The sequence below is a fragment of the Littorina saxatilis genome, linkage group LG17, assembly GCF_037325665.1.
Source record: "Littorina saxatilis isolate snail1 linkage group LG17, US_GU_Lsax_2.0, whole genome shotgun sequence".
NCBI lineage: Eukaryota > Metazoa > Mollusca > Gastropoda > Littorinimorpha > Littorinidae > Littorina > Littorina saxatilis.
Window position 1 is genome coordinate 30,096,620 of NC_090261.1, and position 19,062 is coordinate 30,115,681.

Genomic DNA, 19,062 nt, shown 5'->3' on the forward strand with positions numbered 1-19,062 from the left:
AAAACGAAGAAAAAAGTACAAGCGCGCGTACTTTAAGATGTCTGTCTCTGATTTTGTGTTTGCCTGTACGTCCATCCCTTTAACTCCCCTCCCCCATCCGCCCACCACCACCACCCACCCCATCACGCTTGCTCTCTCTCTCTCTCTCTCTCTCTCTCCGTGAACAGGGGTCACCGCCGCATAAACACTTGCAAAGCCATTTGCATCGTTTATTTATGTATGTATCTCTGTTTCTGTCGATCTCCCACCCTTCTGCTGACCGCGACTTAGTTATGCAGGTTTTTTTTCTCTTCGGTCCTGCGTTCGGACAGGAAAATAGCATCCAAGGCGGCAACACCTCTGCAGGCCAGTCAGCCATGCGCAGAATGAATTGTGCAGCCCTCCAAGGGAAACAACCTCTGCTTATCAACCCAAGTCTTCTGGACAGTCGCACCTGTTTTGGATAGAGTCCCTTCGCTTCTGCCCGAAAAGATACAGAGTTTAAATACTAGGGACGGGATCAAGTTCATATCAGCAAGAAGTATCAGTCTGCACAGGTTCAGTTCTACATGCGTCGATACCAACGGAAAAAAATAATGACGAAAAATATCAGTCTAAACAGGATACATGTTTGACTTTATATTTTTATTTTTTATCTCCCAAGGATGTAATGCTAGGAAACATCTCAAACATCAAAACTTGTACATCAGCGGCTTTCATAATCGTGTACCTGTTATAACAATGAGAAACAAAACCTCTAACAGTATAAGCCGCTGCGCCCAATACAACAGACTTAGAAACTTTTCGATGTATAAAGCAGTAGGGAAAAAAGCAAATTCACGACTCTTGTCAAGTGTTGATGTTTTCAAAACAAAGTCTGTCAAACTTCAACCCTCAACAACAAACCCTCATTCCAACCTCTATAATACTAGGCACAAACAGTAGAAACATGTACATAGAGAAAAAAGTGAAAATTTAGACAGTGCAAACCAATGCGCCTCTTGCAATGGACCCCCCCCCCCCCCCACCATTCCCTTTAAGAATCCCCAATTTAATACCTGCCCGCTTTTCAGGCCTTGATTTTTTTTTCAGAATTCCTGTTCCTAATCTATGTGCATCTACCCCCTCTTAAGACCTGAATTTCTAAAATTTTAGAGGTCTTAAAAGGGCTGGGGGGGGGGGGGGTTCCACTGTACAACAGACTCAGAAACGTCCTGCTGTAACTAAGCGATTGCAATAGAAAGCAAAGTGTCCCAGGTCAGTGGCTGATGTGCCTGGCGTTGTTGTGTTCACCAGGCCGCAAGCAGAGCGACAAGGACACCTCTGCGGGGATGGGCAGTGTGGTGGGAGATGTACGCATCGCGGAGCTGGGCAAGCCTCGCCTGGGCGAACCCTCACGCATCCACATCCAGATCAAGGAATCGCAAGAATTCAAGGTCAGTATGAGAGTCAGGGCTGCACCTTGTGTATGAGAGGAAGGGGCTTGCAAAATTAGGCAGGGGTTCTGTTAAAGTTTAGCATTTGAAAGGGGTATTTTCGGTTGGGTAAGGGGGCTACAGGAACCCACGACTAATTCCTGCCCTTAGATTGTTGACGTTGAAATATTTGGCCTTTTGAGTATAGTTAAGATTTAGGCTACTATAAGTTAGTGCCGATAACAGTGATCATGACTCGATTGTGTGTTACTGTTAGCCCTTTTTTTTTTTTTTTTTTAATGAAGAATAACTTGACGAAAACACGTCTGTGTTACTATTCAGTCGAGGGGGAAAGGAGAGGGAAAGTACCTTAGCGTGGATGATTACAAAGTGATACCTGTGATGAGAACATCGACCATAATGATGACAACAACAAAAACAAGGAATGCTGCTGCTGTTGCTGCTGTTGCTGATGATGATGATGACGATGATAATGACGACGATGATATTGGTGTTGTTGGTATTGCTGCTAATGCTGCTGCTTCTGCTGCTGCTGATACAGCTGCTGCTTTTGATGCTGCTGCTGCTGCTGCTGCTGCTGCTGCTGATGATGATGATGATGATGATGATGATGATGATGATGATGATGATGATGATGAATCGTTGCAGAGTGTGGTGGACAAACTGCTGAAGAAGGCAAACGTGTCACTGGTGGTGGGCACCTCATCATGGAGGGAGCAGTTTGTGGACGCCATCACCGTCAGTGCAGGTAAGGATGATACCTGTCTGTCTGTCTGTCTGCCTATACCTGTCTGTCTGGCTGTCTAACCTTCATGCTCAGAGCTCAAAGACTAGTCGTTCACCCGTTTGTCCGTCTGTCTGTCTGCACGTGCTTCTACCTCTCGTAATGTGTGTCTAATTCTCCTTCACTTTTTGTCACCACCTGTCCGACCGCCACCCAAACTCTCTCTCTCTCTCTCTCTCTCTCTCTCTCTCTCTCTCTCTCTCTCTCTCTCTCTCTCTCTCTCTCTCTCTCTCTCTCTCTCTCTCTCTCTCTCTCTCTCTCTCTCTCTCTCTCTCTCTGAGACTAACGTGTGTCTATCTATCTGTGTCTTCCCCTTTATATTTTGCTGTTTTTCTCAAAGTCGCCCGACAGCATAGAGAGAGAAGTCCACGGTTCTATCCCACAGGTAGTCTTTGCTAATCTGCAATACACGGATCTAACGAAAAGTGCAAATGAGAAATCATGAGAGAGAGAGAGACAGACATACAGACATACAGACAGACAGACAGACAGACAGACAGACAGACAGACAGATCGACAGAGCACGTTTCAAATCTATGGATCTCTCATTCGTCCATTTCACTCCTTGCTGATTTACAGGACTGAAACAATTATTAACAGAAAGTTCATTAATCAGCTAATCAATTTGTTCTTTCTTCCTTCTAAGGCGACGAGGAGGATGATGATAATGAGGAAACGGAGGAGAAGTTGCCATCTTGCATGGACTACGTCATGCACTTCCTGACCCTCTTCTGGAAGGTCTTCTTTGCCCTAATTCCTCCCACAGGTAAGTTCTGCCAGGTGTTCCTGTTCAGTGTTTGTCTATGTCATTCCTCAAACAAGTAAGTTCTGCCAGGTGTTCCTGTTAGTGTTTGTCTATGTCATTCCTCAAACAGGTCAGTTCTGCTAGGTGTACCTGTTAGTGTGTGTTTATGTCATTCCTCAAAAGGGTAAGTTCTGCCAGGTTTACCTGTTAGTGGTTGTCTATGTCATTCCTCAAACAGGTCAGTTCCGCCAGGTGTTTCTGTTAGTGTTTGTCTATGTCATTCCTCAAACAGGTAAGTTCTGCCAGGTGTTCCTGTTCAGTGTTTGTCTATGTCATTCCTCAAACAAGTAAGTTCTGCCAGGTGTTCCTGTTAGTGTTTGTCTATGTCATTCCTCAAACAGGTCAGTTCTGCTAGGTGTACCTGTTAGTGTGTGTTTATGTCATTCCTCAAAAGGGTAAGTTCTGCCAGGTTTACCTGTTAGTGGTTGTCTTTGTGATTCCTTAAACTTACTCTTTGTGTGTTTTGATGTTTTGTGTGTGGCTATGCTTTCAGAAAGTGCGGCCTGGTATTAATTCGTGCAAGAATGATTTACTGTGCGAGGCTTTGGTAATACTGATGATTTAATTCTCTTTCTGCTTTCAGATTACTGGGGTGGCTGGGCATGCTTCGTCGTGTCCATTCTGATGATTGGACTGCTGACAGCCTTGATAGGTGACCTCGCGGCCAGCTTCGGTTGCACAATTGGTCTCAAGGACGCGGTCACTGCTATCTCCTTTGTTGCTCTGGGCACCAGCGTACCAGGTAGGTCAAGGTCAAAGGGGTGGGTGGAGTTGCGGGGAGAGGGCGTATTCCCACCCAGTGCCATCTCCTTTCTGGCCCCTGGCTGAGGTACACGAAGCGAAACAGGGTGCCACCCAAACGGATGTTAAGCACCCCAGGGGTCGGATGGGTTGAATTTTGAAGATTTGTTGTGATTTCAACCTACCAGACATTGCAGGTGTCCTCCCAAGACATGGAAGCGTCCGTTAAAGGGAGTTATGAACAAAAGAAGGAGATCCTTCTCAGTGGAGGAGCCTCTCATACAATACAATACAATGCAATACAATGCAATACAGCAGTCCCTGCAATGTACGGCCCCCGGCGTGAGCGGACACCTGACATGTACGGACACATTTGCTCGGCACGGAGTGTTTTCCTTCTATATTTGCCCCCCCCCCCCCCTTAAACGGACACCTGCAAAATGTGGACGCGGACACTCATTTTCGGTCATACCTCCAATGTACGGACAGACCATCGTCAAATTTTCACCACAACAAAATCGATAACAGAGCAGTCCAGCTCTCGGTACAAAGATCACAGCCGCAATGGCGTGATGACAGTCACTGATATCTTGAGTGCACGTGTACCCATCAGGCGGGGGGGGGGGGGGGGGGGGGTAGTTTTGGTCAGGAGTGGAGTACCTACGAAGATGCCAACATGAAACTGCACTGTGCTCTTTATTCTTGTCTGTTGGACGTAAACAACAGAAACCACAGTCGATGAAGGTCCTGAGCGAAAGAGAATGAAAAACCGGCCACAGTTCTCAGCATCGTGTGTCGATCTGTGTGTAACCTCTTTCATTGACAAGATACTCTTGTTTCCCCTCAGCCTTGACCAGTGAGTCGGTTGCCTAATCTGTGAACCCTTCAGTTGTCTTGCTTTGTCAAAAGTTACGACACAGTCAACTGGTTTTGCTCTGGGTGGCCGAGTGGTAACGCACTTGCGCTCGGAAGCGAGAGGTTGCGAGTTCGACCCTGGGTCAGGGCGTTAGCAATTTTCTCCCCCCTTTCCTAACCTAGGTGGTGGGTTCAAGTGCTAGTCTTTCGGATGAGACGAAAAACCGAGGTCCCTTCGTGTACACTACATTGGGGTGTGCACGTTAAAGATCCCACGATTGACAAAAGGGTCTTTCCTGGCAAAATTGTATAGGCATAGATAAAAAAAAATGTCCACCAAAATACCCGTGTGACTTGGAATAATAGGCCGTGAAAAGTAGGATATGCGCCGAAAAGGCTGCGATCTGCTGGTCGATGTGAATGCGTGATGTATTGTGTAAAAAAATCCATCTCACACGGCATAAATAGATCCCTGCGCCTTGAGTCCGAGTCTGGAGATACGCGCGCGATATAAGACTTCAACAGCCCCAAACAGTACATGGCTGGAGGGAGTGAGAGAGAGGGGGGTGGGGGTGGAGGGGTAGCTGGCTAAACTCTGTGGGGGTGTCCGGTGTCACCGCATGTCAGCAAGAAGAGCATCGGAGAGAAATAGAGAGGTGTACTCTTCCACACAATTTCCAAGCATCAGTTGTCACGGGGTAGGCAGTAGTGAGGGAGAGTGGGAGCTGTGTTGTGTACGGTGTATTTCCGACTGAAAAGTGAAAAGTCACTGCCATGCCACATGATCGGCATGCAGTCAATAAACTTATAAAGCCAGACAAGAAGAAAATAAATTACATGATTATGACATGCAGCTCTATCTGCTGTTATTTATTACACCCCCGGTATAGGGGTGTGTATAGGATTCGGTCCATGTGTTTGTTTGTTTGTGTTCGCATATAGATCTCAAGAATGAACGGACCGATCGTCACCAAACTTGGTGAACAGGTTCTATACATTCCTGAGACGGTCCTTACAAAAATTGGGACCAGTCAAACTCACAGTTACGGAGTTATTGTTGGATTCGGTCCATGTGTTTGTTTGTTTGTGTTCGCATATAGATCTCAAGAATGAACGGACCGATCGTCACCAAACTTGGTGAACAGGTTCTATACATTCCTGAGACGGTCCTTACAAACATTGGGACCAGTCAAACACACGGTTAGGGAGTTATTGGATTCGGTCCATGTGTTTGTTTGTTTGTTTGTGTTCGCATATAGATCTCAAGAATGAACGGACCGATCGTCACCAAACTTGGTGAACAGGTTCTATACATTCCTGAGACGGTCCTTACAAAAATTGGGACCAGTCAAACACACGGTTAGGGAGTTATTGTTGGATTCGGTCCATGTGTTTGTTTGTTTGTTTGTGTTCGCATATAGATCTCAAGAATGAACGGACCGATCGTCACCAAACTTGGTGAACAGGTTCTATACATTCCTGAGACGGTCCTTACAAAAATTGGGACCAGTCAAACACACGGTTAGGGAGTTATTGTTGGATTCGGTCCATGTGTTTGTTTGTTTGTTTGTGTTCGCATATAGATCTCAAGAATGAACGGACCGATCGTCACCAAACTTGGTGAACAGGTTCTATACATTCCTGAGACGGTCCTTACAAAAATTGGGACCAGTCAAACACACGGTTAGGGAGTTATTGTTGGATTCGGTCCATGTGTTTGTTTGTTTGTTTGTGTTCGCATATAGATCTCAAGAATGAACGGACCGATCGTCACCAAACTTGGTGAACAGGTTCTATACATTCCTGAGACGGTCCTTACAAAAATTGGGACCAGTCAAACACACGGTTAGGGAGTTATTGTTTGGTGTGTATAGGATTCGGTCCATGTGTTTGTTTGTTTGTTTGTGTTCGCATATAGATCTCAAGAATGAACGGACCGATCGTCACCAAACTTGGTGAACAGATTCTATACATTCCTGAGACGGTCCTTACAAAAATTGGGACCAGTCAAACACACGGTTAGGGAGTTATTGGTGGATTAAGATTCTACAAGGACTTATAGAGGAACATCTTAATGGTCAAAGGGAAATAACTATTCTCACTCAGTCACTGCCACCAACTGAGAAGGTTATTTCCCTTTGACGGGGGTGTTTTTCCTACCTCGGAGGAATTTCTTGTTCAAACTGGTTTTCAAGCTTATTCTTGCAAAGCATCTGCACACGCTCCTCTGTGCTGTGTTTGTGTGGCTGCTTTCGTATGTCAGTGCACGGTGAGTGTGTTCACTGCCTTGAGGATTTATTTTATCTCTTGTTTTCAACACTTTTCATACAAATCATTTTTACATAACATTTAAAAAAGTATTAGGAGTTTATTGTTTTTGTTTAGTAGCCACAAGAAGTGATTAGCATAGACTCAATCCTGTTGTTTGTGTGTCACTGTGTGAGTGTATGGGGGAGGGGGTGGTGTGGTCACCCCTCCCGTGACCGCACACCTGCAATGTACGACAGTTTTGCTAGGGCCCAAGGGTGTCCGTTCATGAGAGGGACTGCTGTACAATGCATTACAATACAATGCAATACAATACAATACAATGTAATACAATGCAAAGCAATGTAATACAATGCAATACAATACAATGTAATACAATGCAATGTAATACAATGCAATGCAATACAGTGCAATGTAACACAATGCAATGTAATACAATACAATGTAATACAATGCAATACAATACAATGTAATGCAATACAATACAATACAATGTAATACAATGCAATGTAATACAATGCAATGCAATACAATACAGTGCAATGTAACACAATGCAATACAATACAATACAATACACACAAACACAATGCAATAAAATACAATACAATACAACTTTATCGTCTGTCATGTGGGGGGACTAACAAAAACGTCACTTTTTGGCTTTCTTTCGTGTAACATATCCCACAGACCCACAGACTTTACAAAGAAACAAGTCGCGTAAGGCGAAAATACAACATTTAGTCAAGCTCAGTCGAACTCACAGAATGAAACTGAACGCATTGCATTTTTTCCGCAAGACCGTACACTCGTAGCATCGTATGTCCACCGCTCGTCGCAATAGCAGTGAAATCAACAATCCAGAAAAGCGCGGTAGCGGTTGCGCTGAGGAGAATAGCACGCTTTTCTATATCTCTATTCTTTTTAACTCTCTGAACGTGTTTTTAATCCAAACATATCATATCTATATGTTTTTGGAATCAGGAACGGACAAGGAATAAGATGAAATTGTTTTTAAATCGATTTCGGAAATTTAATTTTAATCATATTTTTTATATTTTTAATTTTCAGAGCTTGTTTTTAATCGGAATATAACATATTTATATGTTTTTGGAATCAGAAAATAATGAAAAATGAGATAAACGTAATTTTGGATCGTTTTATAAAAAAACAATTTTAATTACAATTTTCAGATTTTTAATGACCAAAGTCATTAATTAATTTTTAAGCCTCCAAGCTGAAATGCAATACCAAAGTCCGGCCTTCCTCGAAGATTGCTTGGCCAAAATGTCAATTAATTTTATGGAAAAATGAGGGTGTGACAGTGCCGCCTCAACTTTTACAAAAAGCCGGATATGACGTCATCAAAGACATTTATCCAAAAAATGAAAAACATGTCTCGAGATACCATACTCAGGATCTCTCATGTCAAGTTTCATGAAGATCGGTCCAGTAGTTTTCTCTGAATCGCTCTACACACACTCACAGACACACACAGACACACACAGACACACACACACACACACACACACACACACACACACACACACACACACACACACACACACATACACACACACACCACGACCCTCGTCTCGATTCCCCCCTCTATGTTAAAACATTTAGTCAACACTTGACTAAATGTAAAAACCAACTAACAAGAAACTTTTCTCGCCTTTCCCAAACAGACACGTTCGCCAGCAAGGTGTCGGCCATCAACGACCGCTACGCCGACTCTTCCATCGGCAACGTCACGGGCTCCAACGCCGTCAACGTCTTCCTGGGCATCGGCATCGCCTGGAGCATGGCGGCCTTCTACCACGCATTCAACGGACACAAGTTCTACGTAGACCCGGGCACGCTGGCCATGTCTGTGACCACCTTCTGCGTCATGGCCGTGGTGGCCATCTTCCTGCTCATCCTCAGGCGCAGGCCGTCCATCGGAGGAGAGCTGGGAGGCCCTTACCGCCAGAAGGTGGTCACCAGCATGATCTTCGTCTCCTTCTGGATCATCTACCTCCTCATGTCCTCCATGGTGGCCTACTGCTACATCGAGGGCTTCTAAGACTACTGGTGATGCGCTCTTTTACCGGACGAAGCTCGAGGATGAAGATGATAATGATGATGATGCAGTAAAGTGGATATTGGATTGGTTCAGCCTGCCTGAGAGGGTATAAAGCTGTTTATAAGAGAGAGGACTACTCCTACTAAGCAAGCAGGAACTGTACCTTTCTTTTCCTGTTTAGGCTCAAAGAAGGTTAGGGGCGGGGCTTGCGAGCTCTACCTCAATATTGGTTATGTGTGTTCCTGACGATTTTATTGGAGATGGGATTTGTTCCTATCTCAAACAGTGGGGTGGAGCATCTTTTCCTCTGTGGAAGTTTTATCAAAGAGGGAGCTTATTCCTGCTTTCAAAAGTGGGTGGAGCTTAATCTTCCTCAGTGGCAGTTTTATTGAAGTGGGGGAGAGGGAGGGGGGGCCTTGTTCCCGCCTCAAAGTGAGAGGAGTTTCATGTTCCCTGCGATTATGTTGGAGGCGGGACTTGTTCTTGTTTAACTCTAGGAGGAGTTTGCGCTTGTCTTAAATCTGGAGCCGAAGGTTACGTCTCAGTTTACGTCCTTAAAGGGGTCAGACCTTGCTCTTATACTTCAATGCAGAGCTAGTTTGCGAATCTAAATTTAGGCAAGATTTAAGTTCAAAGACAGGCGCAGATCTTGCCATTAACAGGTGGAGGTCGCTCCTATAAGAGTGTGGAAATTGGTTCGGCCTGAGAGGTAGTTCTTTTCTCTGAAAGGATGTGATGCAAAGGTTTGTTTGGCGTTGTGCTTTGTCGGCTGTGTTGGTTCATCACAACAGCCCCGGTGTTCTGGCTTCTTTTTTTTCATTGGAATTGTTGAGGACTCCGTGCCATTTCAATGACTTTTATCCGCAAATGTACTTTGTGGTATTGAGGTATGCTGCAAGTCAATCCTACAATTCCCTGAGAATGTTAGTTGCTGGCGTCTGGAACACTATACATCAACAGCAGTAAGATGCCAGTGTTCTGGATCGACGAAGAAGCTCCCCTGAGTCTGTGTGAGGTATGGACTTGCAACCTGACACCAGAAACTTAACCATGCTGACGTGTTTCCCTATTCCTTTGGAGTGTGTGCCTGTTAATTTTTTCTTGCTGCAGTCATCTCCGACAGAGACATAAATGACTGCCATTAAGCCACAACATCTCTGTGTCAAGATTGTCACCAAGCAGCGGACAACTTGTCTTTCTTCTGTGTGTATGTGTGTGTGGATTTTGGACACAAGAGACCGAACAGCTTGATTCTTACCAAACATTGTTCTTGCTGTTTTACTTATCCATTGTCCTGAGAGTTTAAAAAAAATGTGTATTGCGTGTGTGTGTGTGTGCATGAAGCCGTGTGTATGAAAAAGGATACGACAAGTGATCGCCCTTTGCGACTAACTGCATTTCGTCATGAGGTTGTGTACAATGACGTGACAGTTGATGACAATGACATACACATAAAGGTCATGAATAAGTGAATACCTTCGATTCTTTAGAAAGACGAAGATGGTCCGTGAATCCATTCTTTGTCTTCTGCTTTGAGCAACTGATTTTGAAGGATTTTTTCTCTCTAGAAATATCGGTGTGCGTACACAAGTGTGAACAGAGTGAGACCGTATCCTACCTCGTGTGGTAATAAGTGTGTACACGCAGGCTTTTTGCCTTGAAGGCAACCATGGAGGAAAAATATATACTCTCCCCGCAGTCTTAAAGTAACAGACGTGTAGATGCTCTAATTTGTTCGTCATTATTTTAAACGTACTAATATATATATTGAGATAATCTTCTGGCAGATTCCAAAAGTGTTTTAATAGTGGCACAGCTTGTTCCCTCTCTTTTATATACTGAATACTTTTGGGTCACATTTAGAGTCAGAAACGGTCTGATCTTTGAGCTCAAGAAATGTTGGACTCGTACGCGGTTTTTTTTTCACGCACGTAATCTGTAACGTGATTTGTTTCTTTCCTTCCAATTTCTTATCCATTATTGTGTATATAGAAAAAAGATTTTCCACTTGGTTCAACATCTTTAATTGTTACACTCACCACATTTGCATAACAGTTACTTGCAGAAGTACACCCTACAAGCGTGTGTAGATATTTGACAACACTCGAGCAAGTTGTGACGTCGAACAATATTATGATGATGAATTATCAAATGGAAGTTATTTATGTTGATTTGCATGAGCGCAGTGGAATATGAAATGTGATCAAACCACAAATTGACAGCTGTGATTTATGCATTGACTGTGGTTATATTCAGCATCTTCTATTCTTTGTGTAACGTATTTTTCCTTTTTAACTTAATTGCACATGAAAAGTGTAAATAAACAGACGTGTTGTCTCTTTCATTATTTGAGCCTTCCTTCCCCTTTTTTGTTGTCTAACTGGCATGATATACTCTTACTTTAGAACTGGTAAATGCAAGGCAATATTTTCTACTCATCCGTTTCATTTGTCGCTCAAATTCAAAACACATACTCTGCTCATGCATGCAAGCCAGTTTTTTTTTCTAGAAAAATTACTGTTCATGTCTTTCCATTACTGTGTGAGTACTGTTTCTAAACTCAACTTTTCCAAAGTTCTGTAGTTTGTTCATGAATACGTATGTGGCAGTTCAAGATTTATAAAAATTACTATCATTTTTAACTGTTTGGACACGTTGAACATGTTTAAGGAAGGACAATATTTGTCACTGGAACTTAAAGGCACAGTGCAGCTCACAGCCTTCGTTTTGCGTTTTTGTTGCAGCTGAGTGCATTTACAGTTCAAAAATCCTCCTATGGTAGTAAAACAAACCCAAAACTACCCAACAACGACATCTGTTAAGCTCGACAGTTTCTTGTTCACGCGAGTGCATAAATTAACCTAGTTATTACGTGGTGTTTGGTCGGAGTTCGATTCAACTGAGTGATTCCGGCCTCCATTTTGTTTTACACAAACTCATGATGACGTCTGACATAGTTTGCTAGTGACGTGTCTTTTCAATTGTGCATGATGTGCATGTGGTGATCTACCTGATCTAAATTTAGATCCAAAAATAGACCAAGACCAGCCGGGTCCGAGTACGAAATTAATTCGTAAAAAAAATCGCAGTTCTTGACTCTTTGGGTGCAAGTCAATGAAACTTGGTAGTTCTTCTAACGGATAGCTGCCTGAGCTGAGGTATGACTAAAAGCCCTAGGGGCTCCGTGCACCTGGATTTGACAAGTTCAGTACCTTTAAATTGGTCGTGTCAACGTAATGTCTTGTCAAGAGTACCTCACACAGTCGATATTAATCTTACTGTTCCTGGCAGTAAAGTCACTACAGGTACGCGTGCATGAAAAACAAAACATTAACCTGCTGAAGAAAATTATTTGCCTACAACTATTGGTACAATTTATGTAACTCATTTTCCACCGCTCCCAACCCCCACCCCAACCGAACTAAAATTAACAACAAATGATCTTCATATATTGATTTTGTTTGTTTACTTTGTGAAAATACTGAATAACGTTTGTTTTGGTTTGATGTTCCACACACATTTGAGTGCAGTTGTTTTTCGAACGATATTTCTCAGTTCAAATTTTCTGGTGGATACACGCATGAAGTCTGAGTTGTGTGAGTGTGTGTGGGTATGTCTATATTTACTTATGAGTCTATAAATCTATAGAAAGTGACTCTGTGTGTGTGTGTATGTGTGTGTGTGTGTGTGTGTGTGTGTGTGTGTGTGTGTGTGTGTTGCCTTTAAGTGTTTATGCTTGTGCATGCATACACGTGCGTTATCAAGTCATCAATCACCATGTTGGTTTTATAATGTTTTTTCTACCGCATTCCCTAACCCTTATTCAATGTGTGCGTTTTATCGACCAATTTCTCATGACTTGTGTTATGATCATTTACCCAAAATAGTGAGCATTGAACCCTTATTCAAGCTTTACTCCTACTTCATTTTCATTTACTCTTTTTTTTTTCTTTTTTTTTAAACCGAAGACTGATTGTACCTGAGCCCTATTTGTTGAACCTGCAATTCGCTTTTTTATTTTTTTCCCCTGGCAGTTTGATGTTGTTTTTCCTGTTGGCATTGATACCCTTTTTGTAACATTTTGGGTATTTTCTTGGGCGTACTAGAAATGGTTACTCGTCATCGTTTTCTTATTTTGTCTGAATGTATTCCTGAATGCGTGGATGTCCGTGTGCTTGTCACATGTTAGCTCGCGTGTTTAGGTAGTCATGTAACTTAACTTGACTGAAGTATGCGTGCGCGTATGTATGCATGCAAAGCAATCACTAATTATTATTGCTTCAGTATTGGTATTATAGAAATGACCTTTTCCTTGGGTCAACTCAATATATTTTTTTTTAAAGTTTGAATAGCCAAATTGTAAAATTACAGCAATGTTAAAATTAGTAAGATACGAAAAATGTGCGTTAGTACGACTTTCAGGTTTTGCTCTCTTGTAGAACAAAATTCAAGGTTAGTTAATGTAGTCAAAATATTTGACCTTTTCATTGAATGACATTAGAGTAACAAAGCTCAATTACGCTGATTTAAAACAATGCATACATATTAACTATTTAACTATTATAACTGAGGGCTTTTCGCGTGTTGACTTTAAAATGAAACTGCACAGGTTTCAAGTATTTTGAAGGTAAATCTTTATTCTTAAGGTGAGATTTTGCCACCAAGAGAAAATGGGTCTCCTTCAAACCCGTACAGGATGTATCCAGTGAAATATTTATTTATTTCTTGTGTCCCATTATAAGCTATTTAGTTCAGGTTTCCTTGTTTCTAGCATTTGTTCATTTGTATTTGTGTGTGGAGACATTGTTTGCCACTTCAATGTACATAATGTGTTATAATCATTTTTGAATTGCAAATACTTGTCACATGACAGATCACTATGGAATGTGCAAGATGGTGTGGCTTTAAAACTTGGACGATAAAAGAAAGTTCATGTCTTCTTGTTTGTTATGGGTTCCTTGAATTTCAACACCACCTTGTACATAGCAGATGTTTATCCTTTCATTTGAGCTTATTCAATTTTGGTGTGATATGATTTTCCCTGTGTGCAATGTTGTCTGTTTAGGACTTCCAGCAGTTATTTATGTATTTACCTGAATGAACCTCAGAAGTATAATTTAGTTTGGTTTGATGCTTTCCCTTAGTTTGAGCCTATCATATGTTATGCCAAATGCCCTGGTTTTGAGTGTGCTTATACTGTAGTGTGGTTTGAGTTTTTGGGATTGACAAATCCGTTAAATATACTGGGCAAGTGGATTACTGATAAAAAAAAAATAAAAAAAAGAAGAAAAGACACAATCGGATCTTGCTCATTCCCTTTATTTATGTATATTTTGAATTTGAATTGATGTCCAGTTCTATGAATGGAAATGCCTTCGAGTTTGTCATGACATATTTATTGTTTTTGTTTTGTTTTTGTTTTTTATCCTTCCGTGTGGATTTAAAGAAAATCATATTAACAGATCTCTGAGTGTGTAATAACTCAATGAATCTCATGTCAGGTGGAGGTTCTTACCTGGATATAAAGGATCAGATCAGAGTAGCAATACAAAGATGAGTATTGAGCAGACACGCCATCCGTGAATTGTCCACATATCTTTGACCGGGTCTGTTTGACCGAAATGCTAGTGTAGTGATATGACAGTCTACGTTTTTGCATCATGCTTCCTTTTCTGACTGTTGTTTGTTCACCTGTATTGCATAGCTCTCTCTCTCTCTCTCTCTCTCTCTCTCTCTCTCTCTCTCTCTCTCTACCCCCGTCCCCTCTCTCTCTCTCTCTCTCTCTCTCTCTCTCTCTCTACCCCGTCCCCCCTTTCTCTCTCTGTCTCTCTCTGTCTGTCTGTCTGTCTCGCTCTCTCTCTCTCTCTCCGTCTCCCCCCCCCCCCCCCTCTCTCTCTCTCTCTCTACCCCCGTCCCCCCTCTCTCTCTCTCTCTCTCTCTCTCTCTCTCTTCTCTCTCTCTCTCTCTCTCTCTCTCTCTCTCTCTCTCTCTCTCTCTCTCTCTCTCTGTGCAGTGAAATCTATTGAGAACTTCACAAAATGTTAAAGCCTATTGGGATGACACTAAATTTAAAAAAATTGTGTTTGTTTGTTCAATGTATACAATGATTTCAACCGAATCTAAGTCTTGTAAATATACAGCACTTGTTAAATAGAAGTAGCAAATTGCAGTCCCATGGTGGATTCTTTTACTTTATTTTATGTGAATGGTTTATGTGTAAATACATACTTTTGTCAGGTTTTTCTTACTGTACATATTTGGGGGTTTAATTCCCAGTGATTGCAAATATCAGTTTCATTACTAATGGATTCAATCATTACTTGATTATTTGCCTGATGTTCTTGTAAAGAGATTTAAAAATGTTTATCTTTGGTAAATTAAAAACCCAGAAGAGTGATCAGTGAGAGTTTCCACGTATCTCTGGATAGATTAAAGATTCTCCAACATCTTGAAAAAACTAAAGGAAGCATTTTAGTTTTACAGAATATCAGTAAATGTAAGCTTTAATCCAGGCTTGTGAGATCTTATTCCTGCTGAATAATATACATTCTATGGCCGTGAATTTAATTTCGGCTTGTTAGAGAGGGTTGCAGTAGTCAGATAACAGGGGTTTTTTCCTATTAAAATAAGAATACAGTTTCTAACAAAAATGACTTGACAAAAACCACATACAAAAGAAAAGATTTCCAAACTTAATCTAACTTTATACATTATGTTATTGGAGTTTCGCATAGTGTATTACAGTCTGCACCAATATTGTCAGAAATGTTTCTTAAATGCATGTAAATAACAGGAGTCTTGTGTGATAACGTTGACAAGAGCGATAGCACGCTATGCAATTAATGGTACTTGGGAAAAAAAACCACTAAATTTTTATACATTAATCTTTGTGTCACCACTAGCACTCAAAAAAGGAAGAAGAAAATCATTTCTGCACGTTTGGTTTCTTGCTGCAGTTTCTTTTCTTTTTCTCCACAATAATTCTAGGAAGACAAATCTGCTTTTGGTTTTTCAAAAACACACAAATGCATTGGCAAATTCATTACTCTCTCTCTCTCTCTCTCTCTCTCTCTCTCTCTCTCTCTCTCTCTCTCTCTCTCTCTCTCTCTCTCTCTCTCTCTCTCTCTCTCTCTGCATGTGTCGCAAAATTTTGCACACAAATATCAGGAGAAGGTCTATTTTAAGTTTTATTCTGTCATTGTATGTAATTTCGTACTTCTGTTTAAAGTTCAATTTCTCTTGAACCAAAGTTCCCCGCTTCCCCCTTTAACTGTTGCACTTTATGACCGTAGCTGTAGATTTTTTCCACAAATTTTGATAAAGGTTTAATAACGCATATTCCACATTTACTGCCATGAGTTTTCCTAATCCAGCATATCCCAGGAAAGGCGTGTGTTTAAACATTGTATGTGAAGTAATAGGAAAAGAAAGAACCCCCGTATAAGACGATGCTTCTTCTGGTTTTTGGTACAAAGGCATTCTCAAAATCTTTCTCAAAGGTAATCCATGATAAGGAATACTTACGCACATTACTTGCTGACAGATTGATAATGGCGTTTACAAGCTGTGCATGAGTACAATGGACTTATCCTGAATGTCTTATCAAAGAACTCTATCATAAATGTCACATGTGTTGAAAATCTTCAATGTTCCTGGCAAACAATTGCAATCATCTTCTTTTTCTTTGAACACAGTTAAGATGGTTCGTTTCATCTAAAGTCATGTTTAAGTGTTTAAACAATATCAACAAGTAGCAGGCCAGTTGTTTGACACCAAGTGTAGCACTATAGAAATGAAGGCAATGGTGTTTTAGATTGATAACGCATAAAATATGTTGCTGCTTAATAGTTTTGTTTGTGCTTCGAACGTCTAACTGCTCTTAAAGTGTACAACATAATGGTAAACATTACTTTAATCTTGCAGGATACAGTGGGTTAATAACGTCAATATACACCTTGTTTCATGAACACATGTATATATACGTAGTAGGTTTCTTATTCTCACCTTCAAGTGGGTTTGATTTTCCCAGCCGAGGCATGTCGTTTAACTGATTATTTTGTACCTCAGAACTGGATGTTTATGCGTTATCTCCCATTCCACGTGTTTTATTTTCCATGAATTTAGCTATTGTGGTGTTTGGTCATCCGAAACTTTTACCATCTTGGCATTTCTGACACCGCTTTATTGTCTTTGGAAATAAAGGATTGAAAGCTTGATCCATTACAACCAAGTCTTAAGCGGTTTTGTCTGTTTATTGTGGGAATGCCTGACTGTCTGTATGTCTGTTTGCCTGCAGGACAGTCTGTTAGTATCTATCAATCACACACACACACACACACACACACACACACACACACACACACACACACACACACACACACACACACACACTGACATATCTGGTTCAGCAACAGTCATTAAGTCAACTTTTTTATTGACTGAATTGAAAAGTAATTCCTGATTGGAGTTTTGAGCACCCCAGTCACTTTTCCCTTCAATATCCTTTGAAACGTTGCTAGTTCATTGCTTCAGATGACCCTCTCACATGTGCCAGGTTGGATTGACCCCTGCTGCCTGTCAATGTCACACTGGTGGTAGCGGCTGTTGCACCCTACCACAACGAAGGGCAGTTAAAGGAAAAGTTTTAAAGGTTTTTATTTTGGCTTAAGGCGTTTAAGCTAGCATAACACACAGCTGAATAACACACACAAACACACGCACAGTAACAAAGCACGCAGGCACAGCAAGCAGTGGTATAAGTAAGCAACAAAAGAAAACAAAAAACACAAACAAACATCACTAACTCGAAAACTTATCAACAAAAATAACCTCCTACACAATTATTATGGCCAGGTCCCAAACATTCAACTATCAATATTGTGACCCCCCCAAAAAGACCCCAACAACCCATAAGAATAGCAACAAAATACAAACAAAACATGAGGATCATCTGTACGATACTAACGCTGATGGGGTCTATGTCGACCAAAAGAGTGGGATTCCCTGTAGGTGGAGTTCCTGGAGGGGGATTCCCTGTATACAGGGAATACCACAGGATTTAGTTCCTGTAGCGTGTCGCTGATATCGCTGAAAGTCACGTGATGCTTGGCGACATCGGTAGAATTTGATGTTTTTCAATCTTTTTTTGATATTTCTTAGAAATTCGAGTATGGTTTGCAAGTTTTATTGAAAAACTCCACCCTGTGGGATTCCCTGTATACAGGGAATCCCCCTCCAGGAACTCCACCTACAGGGAATCCCACTCTTTTGGTCGACATAGACCCCATCAGCGATACTAACATATTGACAATTAAACAAATAATGAAATTCATCTCCTATCTCACCACTTCCACACAACTTACATACCCTTTCATCCTTCGGTATTTTCAAAAATCGTTGTTGGTGAAAAGGCAACTTGTGATTACTTATCTAAATTTTAATAATTTTTCTCTCATGGACCCTGACAAACACATCAGATACTTTTCAAAACAAAATTCATTCTTATACAGACAATAATTATATCAAATAAACGCTATTGCCGGCAGATTCACGTTTCCAACATTGATGGAACGTTATCTCATCTTGTTTTTACACAAAGTTGAGGTTAGCAATATCTCACCTCAGCGAGGTAAAAACCCTCCCACAAGAGGGTCCTCAGTCTCCACAGTAAAGGTGTTGGATCCCGTGTAAAAGGCCCGACCTGATACTTCAGGTAAGATTGCAATCACGTCCTTGCCTTCCATTCCAGCGCCTTTCACCTCCACGGTTTTCAGTGCCCTTGCCGTGAACTCTGACCCCGTGACCCCTGACCGGAACTGACGTTTCTGACCCAGCGGAAGTACTCCTCGATGGTACTGAAGCGCCACCCTGGCGGCCACACCCGAACCGCAAGGGGAACGATCCACCTGAGTAAGGAGAGTCACAATAAAAATACGTATTTATTCTGTTAGCTCAAACGTTAGACTAATCGAGGGTCTGATGCACAATCATTCCTACCCTGCTAGCCTATTTGTCTGGCACCACCATTTCTATCCTGCTGTTTGTCTGACACCACCATTCCTATCCTGCTGTCTGTCTAGCACAACCATTCCTATCCTGACATCGGTCTGGCACCACCATTCCTATCCTGCT

General features: G+C 41.6%; 2 protein-coding genes across 3 annotated transcripts in view; one reads left to right on the plus strand and one right to left on the minus strand.

Moving 5' to 3' along the window:
• The window catches only part of LOC138952950 (sodium/calcium exchanger 1-like), a 177,512-nt gene extending 166,234 nt beyond the window's left edge, over positions 1-11,278 (plus strand). The window contains exons 4-8 of the mRNA XM_070324706.1: positions 1,276-1,415; positions 2,064-2,163; positions 2,846-2,965; positions 3,588-3,746; positions 8,555-11,278. Coding sequence (XP_070180807.1) covers positions 1,276-1,415; positions 2,064-2,163; positions 2,846-2,965; positions 3,588-3,746; positions 8,555-8,931 — 896 coding nt within the window. The 3' untranslated portion in view covers positions 8,932-11,278. The remainder of the gene's footprint in view (positions 1-1,275; positions 1,416-2,063; positions 2,164-2,845; positions 2,966-3,587; positions 3,747-8,554) is intronic.
• Positions 11,279-17,348: 6,070 nt separating this feature from the next.
• LOC138953549 (trans-L-3-hydroxyproline dehydratase-like) overlaps positions 17,349-19,062 on the minus strand; it is a 19,135-nt gene continuing 17,421 nt past the window's right edge. For both annotated transcript variants that reach the window (XM_070325391.1, XM_070325390.1), the window contains 2 exons: positions 18,551-18,836; positions 17,349-17,542 (listed from right to left, as the gene is read on the minus strand). In XM_070325391.1, the coding sequence (XP_070181492.1) occupies positions 18,552-18,836 (285 nt within the window). In that variant the 3' untranslated portion in view covers positions 17,349-17,542; position 18,551. The remainder of the gene's footprint in view (positions 17,543-18,550; positions 18,837-19,062) is intronic.